At 38.8% G+C, this 10,562-nt stretch overlaps 1 protein-coding gene across 12 annotated transcripts in view; it reads right to left on the bottom strand.

Annotated features, from left to right (window-relative positions):
• Positions 1–1,829: 1,829 nt before the first annotated feature.
• LMO7 (LIM domain 7) overlaps positions 1,830–10,562 on the bottom strand; it is a 132,069-nt gene continuing 123,336 nt past the window's right edge. For 11 of the 12 annotated variants that reach the window (XM_054271358.1, XM_054271346.1, XM_054271350.1 and 8 more), the window contains 5 exons: positions 9,310–9,529; positions 8,151–8,423; positions 6,700–6,808; positions 4,873–4,975; positions 1,830–2,574 (listed from right to left, as the gene is read on the bottom strand). In XM_054271358.1, coding sequence (XP_054127333.1) covers positions 2,552–2,574; positions 4,873–4,975; positions 6,700–6,808; positions 8,151–8,423; positions 9,310–9,529 — 728 coding nt within the window. In that variant the 3' untranslated portion in view covers positions 1,830–2,551. The remainder of the gene's footprint in view (positions 2,575–4,872; positions 4,976–6,699; positions 6,809–8,150; positions 8,424–9,309; positions 9,530–10,562) is intronic. The other variant, XM_054271348.1, reaches the window with a different exon arrangement.

Raw genomic sequence — 10,562 nt, 5'->3', positions numbered from 1 at the left:
GCCCACTAAATTTGAAATCCCACTCATTTGTGCACAAGCAAGCTAATGAAATAGCCCAGCCTTTTTGCAGACATTTTGTGGGAAAATGAAACTGGAACCCGCATGGAAGTACTTGACACCATGCAGGAGAAGCCAGCCAGGCTCAGAGCATACCACTGCAGGCTGTGGGACATGAGTCAGGCAGCATTGCAGACCACAGGCTGCTAAATTTTCTTTCTTTCCATTTTTCACCACCAGCCAATTTCCATGCACAAATAATTCCCATGAACAGGGAAACATAACAAGATGCAAAAAACAAGCATCACAATCCCTAAAAGATGCAAAAGACAGCATCACCATCCCTAAATTTTCTCACAATTTTGCTGCACAACACAGTCCTGGGAGAGGGGGAGTCATGGACAGGCTAAGATCAATTTGTTGATTAGAGGCTGAGAAACTTTGACTTGTGACCAAAAAAATAAAGTGTCTTTCAGTGTATTTCAGGGCTGGTAGTGGAGACTGTAGATCTCTGGAATTTGGGGGCCAGGAGGACAGTGGCTCTTTGGTTCATTATTGTAGATGCTGTCTACAATAAATGAAGTCTGAAAACTACCATGTAGAGGGCCATATTCACCAAGGTATGTGCCCTTAAGAGAAAACCAGATCTGTACAGTACCTATATCAGATACTGAATAGCTTTCAGGGAAGCAAGCTTCTTCCACCAGCAGCAGAGAGGACTCCAGAGAGCTGTGTGAGCAGGCAGTGTGACTGTAGTCTGTACTTGATGAGCAGGGGCTTCACACTGCAGTGCTGTCATCTGTGTTCTATCATGTCATTCCTTACCACAACAGTAAAAACCAAATTAAATACTTTACCAGTCTTTAACTGAATACCAAAAACTAGAGTCAAGTTTGGCAGATGATACATTTTAGATTTTTATGATAATTTTTTAAGGCAAAAAGTAAAACTAATGTTTGGCACTTTGTAATTCGGCAAGCAGCATTCGGTTACAAGCAGGAGAAATTAGAGGAGCACAGGTGAAGTTCTCCCACTATGCCAAAACAGCACAATCTTCCCCCCTTGTTGCCCCCAGCTATCACAGCCACAACCTCTCTTCCCAATCTGTGAGCTCTCCTACACACCACACCCCCAAAATCCCCTGAGAGCAAGGAGCACCCTAAGCTGCTTTGCAGCCTCATTGCAGCTCTTCATGGTGCCCTATACAAGCTCACACTCAAGAGCTCTCCTACACCTGCCAGCTTCCTCTTCCTCAGTTTTACCCACAAAATGCTCCCCCAAATTCCTCTGATCTACTCCTGTTGCGGTGTGATGTATAAATTCCAATATACTTCCTATGTTTTTTCACTGCCTCCAAGGATATGGACACAGGAGGGTACGTAACCAGGCATGAAAGGATTTGGGGATGCCACTGACCAGAACATTTGAAAGTCACCACTGAGACATAGAGCACATTCCAGCTGTGTTTTCAAGAGGAGCAGAACCTAACCCAAAAATATTTTTGGCACTTTATTTCTAGCAATAGCAGAGAAATTTTGAGGAACATCCACGTCTTTCAATTTTTTTCAGGGATGGGCATATAGTCTCACCACTGGTACTGAATACTCAAGGGAAAGAGCATGAGGAGCTTGATGAAAAAGTTGTACACAGACTTTGACATTAACTACAAAGGAAGAGAGAAAAGAAAGAACTATTGTTCTTGCATATATTTATGTGAACAACTTAATCCTGTCAGAACAAATATTTTTCCCAAGATGAAAATCAAACAATTTTATATTTCCACACACTACCTAAGACATGTTTAGCTGAACAGAAAGGACAAAAACTTCTAATAAATGCAACATCCGATTTTTTATTTACAAATATATGGTAATTCAACAACCATTCTCCACTCAGTTTGCAGAAGAAAGAGTGATAGTTACATTTCCAAACAGGAAAAGAAAACTCTCTCTCTTAAATGGATTCCACAGAATATTATGCCAACACCACTGAGCAAATTCTGAGATTATTCTTTGTATTTAGGTTTCAAAAAAGCACATAATTTTAGAAACCAGCATATGGAAAGCAAACACATTTGTGTGCATTTAAATGCAGCTCCATATTAACCTAGAGAATTCACTTTCAGTATATGTCAAAAATAAAGACAGCAATTGCAAATATATATTTATATTAGCTATTTCTCTAATGCTCATTTCAAGAGCTTAGAAACAAAATACCCTCTTCATATACCATTGGAAAGTCAACTAGTTGATTATAAGCCTCAAAAATATTTGTAAGTTATTACTGAAAATATACTTATTCTCTCTTGTGCTCTCGGTACTTGAAGCTGAAAATGTGAAAGCATTTTTCCCAGCTATTTCCTTACTGCAATTACTTTCTTATAAATAAAAATAGTTACATGAAGAATACAAGGTATTGCTATGAAGACTAGACAAGCAAGAGTTACTCTTAGAAAAAAACCACACATACACACAATATATATATTTATAGATCTACATCAGCAGCAATCACCTCTTCTTGTATCTGCAACAGTGGTTTCATATCTTCATTTGCTTCACATGCAGGTTGGTTGTCCAGCTGTTAGGGAGAGACAAAAGAAACTGTAAGCAAAGTCTAGTTACTGAAAAACTTTTGTGTCAACAATTAACATTTTAAAGTTTAAAACAGTCACTTAATAGTCAAAAAACATTTTAAAGTTTCAAAGACTTATTGAAAATGGTAACATAGTAATGTATACATTTGGAATCAAGCAATCCAAATTTAATGAACAATACAAATTTGAGTTGAATCCAATTATAGCACTGCAAGTATTTCAGGCCAAGTCATATTCCACAGAACATGCACTTTACCAAATTATCAAGAATTATTTTTAACTTACTTAATTTATTTTTAGTATTAGCACAGAGACAGAGTGATAGTTTCTCTAAATTTACCTTTCAATAATGCAACTAAAATTTGTTAAATTACTGTAACAATATAAAGAACTTTTTTATCCTCTCTGCATACCTTTGTAGGTACTTGCCAACACAGTAGAACGTTCCAAGTTTAAACCACAGGATTAACACAAAAATGTGCAAAAATATCACATAACATTACATAAAATTGCAAAGTGAGTATTAATAACCCTTGGTTTATCAAACCTTTTAGCCAACATGCTCACATTCCAAACTAACAAATAATTAGCCAGGTTGATATCAAATGCCAACTGCAAAAAACAGGAATTCACATCACAGGGCAGTGCTGTGCTGCCAATACATTTGCACTGCAGTAATTGCATAGCTGGGTTTTGTATTATTCAAACAGCTGATTTCAATGACTAATCACTAATTTGAATACTGTGTTCTTTACCTATAAGTTCTTACAACTCCTGATTTTACTTGTATCTCATAGAATTATGTTTTGAGGTGCCCACTGGCCCAGGTAGATGCAGTCTGAAGGGAAGGGAATACAAACATTTCCTCACAGATCAGCTCTGCTTCTGAAAGGCACTGCTGTGATGTAATGTCAAAGAGAGAATAAATAGCAATTCATCCATAATAAAATCACTTATCCAACTCATCCAGCAATATTTTCCCCCAAAAGAAACGACAGATTAAAAAATAATGTGAGCACACTCCACAGTGAGTCTCTCACACATCTGGGTGCTTCAAATAGGAACACAGTCAGTTCAGTGTAGTCTTGTCATCAACAAGGAGATACATTCTCCAAACTTTAAATTAGACATGGTATGACCCAGTGCCCTGGATCACCTCGAGATGGAAGGGAGTGATTCTCTTCCTCCTTCCACTGATCACATCAGCCTCTGTGAATGCGCTACTACCCTCACAAGGTGTTGCGCTTTCTGGTTTTAGCTCGGGTACCACATCATCATTTCTGTGACTTCCCTTCATGGAAGTCAAAAAGAGCCTCCAAACAGCAATGGCATCAGATGCAGAGCTTCTCTTTTCCTGAGCTAGGTTCCACAGCCAGCAGCTGCCCAGTTGCTGCTCAAACACTGTAGCATGAATATCCTGTTCCCTTCACTGCCTTCCAATCCACCATGAGAAAAATGTGCTGGGCTCAAAGAAACACGGACATTTTTCCAGGAAGTAATTCAGAAAATATTTCCCTCCCCTGATTTTTATCATTCTATAGAATTCCACATTTGCTAGATTAAAAAGAGCCATATAAAACTCCTGACACTTATCAAAATTAGGAAGTTGTCTACCATCATCTATGACAGCAGAAAAGAAGACCTAAAAACCACTACACAAAGCCTTAACATCATGCTCCAGTAAATCAGAATTCTGCAAACCATAAGAAGGAAAAAAATTATACTGCACCTTTTAATTAAGATCTGTAAGTAAATCAATTCCTCCTGAACTTGTACCTAAACGAATAACCAATTACAGACCTATAATTCCAATAATAATAGCATCACAAAAAGAAACCAGCATTTGTGCCACCTGCACAAGATAAACTAATTGCTTTCCAGATATGTATTAGAACTGAATTAAATACATATTTCAGCTCACTTTTTAAGAAAATGTAGACACTTTTTCAAAAGGCTTCTCTGTTATCAAGACAAGCCTGTTTAGCACCTGACAGCTCCTTGACACCACTTTCTTAGATCTATAAAGGAAGGAAGATGACTGTACCATGCTGTCTGCTTGAAACTGCGTAATAGCAACTTGGTAAAATCAGCTACCAGTGAGTTAGAAATTAGGAATGACTACCCTACAAAAGACAGAAACTGGCAATCAAACCTTGCTGAACCTATTTGCTAATTTAAAGCTAAACATGAAAGCTATCAAGTGGCTCAGCTGTGCAAACACTTGAGGCTGTACAGCACAGAGAAGAGCTACAGTCATGCACACTGCAGTTGGATTGCCTTACTTTTAAATCTGATATAGCAGTCGTTGCAGAAGAGTTTGTTGTTTCGGATCCTGACTTCAGCTCCAGAGCGGGATCCACCAAGGTCGCATCCACAGGCAACACACTGTATCAAACAGGAATAATTAGCAACTCCTTCCAAAATACTAAGAAACAAAAATGCTGTTCAAAAGCAGCTGAGATTAAGCTCAACAAAGCCTGAACCATAACCCCACAATCACTAGAAGCAAATGTACAATGATTAGTAGATCAAAATGCAACCAACCCTGAGGAAGTATTTTAAGGCGACGACTGGACAACGAATAGCAGACCAGAAATGCTACACCAAGTAAGCAAACATAAAGCAGACGGTTTTTAGAGGTTAGGTCACTTAATCTAATTTGAACTTTGGTTTCTCTGAAAACTAAAACTGGTTTGGCACAAAGAAAAATTTGTTCTCTAGATGGCAACAGGAATTTTGGCACAGAACACCTGGGTGTGCTACTTGCAGATTTCCATGTGGCACTACATGCTGCTGGTGTCCTCAGTCCCTTGGCACTCAAAGCAGAAAATACTCAGGCACTCTCAATTTCCTGGGCTTGCATCACTGGAACAAGTTCTGATTTGGAGAGATGGGGCTGATTTAATTTCTCTTGCATAAACACATAAGGGGCTTGACCACTGCCATGCTAACATTAAACTATTTAGCTATGGTAGCCTGAACATGTACTTCTTGTGAATATGGACCACATCTGGAAGGAATGTAATCCAAAACATAATACTCCCCTTACTGAATTTATGAAGGACAGATACTTTCCCTGCTTAACCAAGTAATGAATCTTGTAAATGGCAGTCTTTTCAACAGCTCATTAATTTTCAGAAATTTGAAAACCAGAAACTTGGCATTTTGTTATGTAGGTTATGAGGTACAGGTGGATGGTCTCACACAGAATACACATCCTGCAGGAAAGGGGATGGCAACTGATCACTATGGATTAGTGCTGTCTCTCCTGCTCAGGGAGGCAGAACCAGGAAGGGCTTGGAGTCAATCCCTAGTAAGACTCCAGGTGATGCACTTGAGCTGGGCATGGAAGACAACTACACACAGAAATCTCTTTCTTGAAGTCAGGGAAGAAGCAGGGTCCAACAGCATCTCCAAGTCACAGTCTAATTCCACATCTAGTCCGAGGGCAAGGGAATGGGACTGCTTTGCTGTCTTTTGCAGGCAAATATTTATTCTTTCAGCTCTGCAAATGCTCCAGGCTGATGGGAAAGCATGTTAGTAGGTCTAGGTCTCAGTGCTGGGCATAAGCTAGTACCTTTAGTTGGTGACTAGGGCTGAGTAGCATTAAACACACCTTTTGCTTTTTTTCTGGGCTTTATCCTGCCATTTTGAACTCTTCCAACATGCCTTTAATTGGAAAACACCACATGAACACTGTCTGCTAAGGTTATCTTAGAAAGGATGGGTCATCTTAAATGATTTAATTGCCAGGGTCCAGGTTGAGATTTTTTTTTTTAGAGGAGCTGCTTTCTCGGGAAGAAGTGGTTCAGCATTTTCCGATATTTTGCCACCTATTCGAAGAAGGACATCTTCGATCTCACAGTCCATGTGCTCACCTTGCTTTTCAAACTCCTACTTGTTAGCTCTGGAATTTAAGAAACACCTCTAGAGTAGAGTGCTAAATGCCTGCAAATGGGACTGCCTCATGGAAATATGCATGCACCAGGCTGTCAAGAGTAGAAGGCAAAGCAGGTGATTAGTAAGAACCCCTGTGAGCATAACACTGAGTAGCCATGCGTGCTCCTGATTAGTTCCTGTTCCTTCACGATGTGACTCCCAGCTCTCACCTTAAAGCAATGTAAATGATAACAAAGACCAAGAGACTCAATGATCATGGCTGCTCCTTTGCCCAGAATGTTATTACAGTATGAACAGATTTTCTTCCCACTGACTGACCTAAATATAGAATGAAAAACCTTAAAACCAGCTTGAAAATGTTTAAAAGACAAAGAAGAGTTATAAAATACTTTTTGAGATTAAAAATAAAAAACACATGGGTAAAAACTGGACTATTAGGCTGCTTGGAGAAAGTATACTGAAAATTAATATTATTTAGAGTAGATCTGAAAGACATGGAAAGCTGAAGTGTTATAATTTACATCAAATTTAAATAGGAGCAAGTTAAGAAATTCTGTGACATTCTTGGCACATATCTCATTGTATAAAATAGCTTTTACAAATAAAAAGTGTACTGTAAAGTTCGGAGAGTAAGAACAAAGGTTTTGTGCTCCTGCCCTCTTAGTTGTGGGGAACTATGCAGAAGGCTAAGTTTTAGCAAGCACCCCTTCCAAGTCCCACCATCTGCACTTTGTTAGATAAAAGAAGGCTAGCCCTAGACATAAAATATTATGTTAACTCTTTGAACATAAACCATATGAAGGTCAGTTTCCATAGATCTACCAAAGTGTTAGCAAATGGAAGTGAGAACAAATTAGCAAATATGGTTAAGAAGGTAATTTTCTTACATCATAAAGGATATAAAAGATTAGCTTAAAAAAAAAATACAGTCAATTTATCAAAAATGCCTGAGAGTGTAAGCGCTAGTGAATAGTGTTCACTGATGTTATTTATAACACATGTAATTCTGTGTGGGATGATTCTCTGGAGTACTATCCCAAGGTATTTTTAAAATGCTTTAAGTACATAAAACAGCAAAGTTATCTATCCTACCACAGTTGAATTCCATTTTTGTTTCAAAATATGTTGCAATTCTTGCTTTCTCCTCCTAGATTAAAATCAACATCCTACTCTGTAATTCTTCAGGGTCACGGGTTATGAGCATTCCTGAGTGCTCCTCAAGATGATATTGACCACATGCCAGGAAGTGAGGAGGAGAGACCAAGATGAGGGTCATAAAGCGTGGGTTTCAGGAATCTTTTGTTAAAACAAACCAAGGAAAATAAATGTCAGAAATGCCATCTGGAACAGGCTTTTGCTAATCATTTTGGTAACCAACACAGAGCTCAGAGACTGCAGACTGATTATTCAAATTCCTTTGTTTTTTTAACCAATGTCAAGCAGCGATGACAAATCTGGGGAATTTTCTGAGTGACTGGAGCAGGGAGGTAATACCAGCCTGTACTTCCACTGTCCCCTCCAGCTAGAAAACTCCAGGTACTTGTTAATCAATGTTATGGGCAAGAATAACACATATGCTGTAAGTCCAGCACATACACAAGGTCTGCCCTTCGGTGCTGTCCAACATTTTTATCTTCCCAGAAGAAGGGCACCCACTCACCTGCTGCGTGTCTGGGACCCTGACTGGGAAGCAGAGAGGGGAGACTGAGCCCTGGGAGCTGTTTGGGACGTGGAGGGGGCTCTTGCAGAGGTGGCCACAGGAGGTGCTTTGCTGGAGGAAGGGCTGCACATGTAGGCTCGGTTTGAGGTGGACACCGGGCGACTAGAATCTTGACTAGAAGATAGAGATAAAGAGGATGCAGACTGGTTCAGCCGTGAGTGGTGCCTCCATGACCTCATTCCTGAAGAATCAAGATTGTCCAAAGACTCCCCTCTGTAACAGAGATACAAGCACCTCAAATGTAAATGCCAGTACAGACGGAGCAACAGAGCTATATCCTGACCTTTTTAAGAGAAAGCCATTAATCTTGCATTTTTAATATTTTCTGGGATTAATATGTTTGTTTGATCACCCTTGAGCAATATTCTTCCTGCACAGATTTAAAATGTATGGGTAGGAAATTATCCTTTGTGTCCAGGCATAGTTCTCATGGTAAAAAACGGGTGAGGCAAAAGCAAAACACTTCACTGCAGCCTTATCAGGGAGAGCTGTATCAAAATCCACAGTGCAGAAACAGACCTCAGATACCAGCTTTGTTTATGTTTTCTCCAAGGGATACCAGATCGAAAATAACAATCCACCCAGATGGGATAGCATCACCCAGGTACAAGGCGTTGGCCCAATAATCAAACACTCTCCTGACTGATAACTTGGCTGTTTCCTAAGTGACAAATCCAACACTCATACATTAAATAAAGCAAAAAAAAAAACTATCCCAACTTTATTACATATTTCTGTGTTGAAAAAGGCATACTTCTTCACCACAAGAATTCATTTCCAAAACAGGTTGCCATGCTGAAATTCTTAAATGTATCTGTCAATGACAAGGCACACCATTGATTTCCATTGCTGCTGTACCAACCAAGAAATAAGCAGCTGAGATACTAACAGGTCACATCCACATTCCTTACTTGCAAAAAAACCCATTCAATCCCAGCTGTAATACAGATACCTTCTTCTATCTGGGCTGCTATGCTGTCTGCCTTACAGCATTTCACAGACTCAATTTGTTTCTAGGCTCTGTAATACAGGCTAAAGTTCAGAATAACCAAAGCAAAATGTATGATGAGAGACAGTTAATTTTTAATGTGATTCCTACCTCCTCATACTACTGCTGTACAGACTAATGGGCTCCTTATGTATACTGGCACTGCGCTGCCTAATCCAGCTGCTGTCCGTGTGTAGAGATGTTTTCTTTCTCATTTCCTGAAGGATTTGCTGTCTCTCCAGCTCTGCTGCAGACAGGTTTTGCTCCTTCTGAGGCTTCTTCTGCGACTCACCCGTGTTCCAGGACCTCTCTGAATACTTGCTCTGGGTACCTGTGCAGACAACATGTGCAAACATCAGCCAGACACCTCAGGGCACAGAAGCTGTTATGGTCCTGTCAGCACTCTGGCTACAATTCCAAGAGCTATTGTTCATCATTCCATTCACAAGTTATTCCAGTTCCCTTTTACAGCCCAGTAAAACTTACCAATACAGCATTACTGATTTTTTTTGTTTATATTTCCATTAATGTAGCCTTTTACATAATGCTTGATTTAAATACATTCTCCTTCACTTCCTAAGTGTATATGCATTGATATTTGTACTCTTTTTAAAAGGGTATCACCTCTTTTAGAACCATAATTTAGACTCTTCCTCCAATACAAACTGAACCATGTGTAAAATGCATAGTTAAATGACAGGACACATTCTTTCTCTTTAAAAGTTCGTACTCTTTTCTTCTGTAAGTTGTCTCTGTTTACAAGAATTTCTTTCATTCTTTCTTCAAGGCACTAAAAACACTGCTTTATATTGTTTTATATAGATACAAAGGGGACAGGTAAATCTTTCAGTTAATTGGATTATGTGTTAACTACTCAGTTGAAATGAAATTAATGGTATAGATGGTCTTTGAGAATTTGGAAGGGAAAACAAAGAAGCATTCTTTCTCCAATAGGTGTTGACATATCAGAAGGGAACAATTTTTTATTTCCTAGATCCAGTACATATTCTTCATAGTAAAAAAACAATTAAGAAAATTACTCAGCAGTAAGTCATTCAATTGAAATTTCAATCCTTTTAAATGCTGCTCTGACAGTAGATTAGCTCTTGGATTTACTGGTATAGATTATCATTGTAAAATACTGCAGAAGTTTACTTTCTCTTTAGTTTCAATGACAGTGCTTTAATGTATGAAAGCAACATTTTTAATCTGCAATATATCCCTTAATACATCTACTTTTCTTTGATTACTTGTGTCTACTTTTTTTAACTGTGTTTTAGACATAAAAGTAGCTTGCAGGCATTTTTGACTGTAACATATTTATAAAATTGGTTTGTTTGCTTTGCACCTAATTCTTCTAATAT

This window comes from Melozone crissalis, unplaced genomic scaffold (assembly GCF_028551555.1).
Source record: "Melozone crissalis strain CALT ecotype California unplaced genomic scaffold, PUWL_Pcris_2 ptg000013l_1, whole genome shotgun sequence".
In the NCBI taxonomy this organism is placed as follows: Eukaryota; Metazoa; Chordata; class Aves; order Passeriformes; family Passerellidae; genus Melozone; species Melozone crissalis.
The sequence above is the reverse complement of the archived record's forward strand: the minus strand, read 5'-3'. Positions and strand labels throughout refer to the sequence as shown.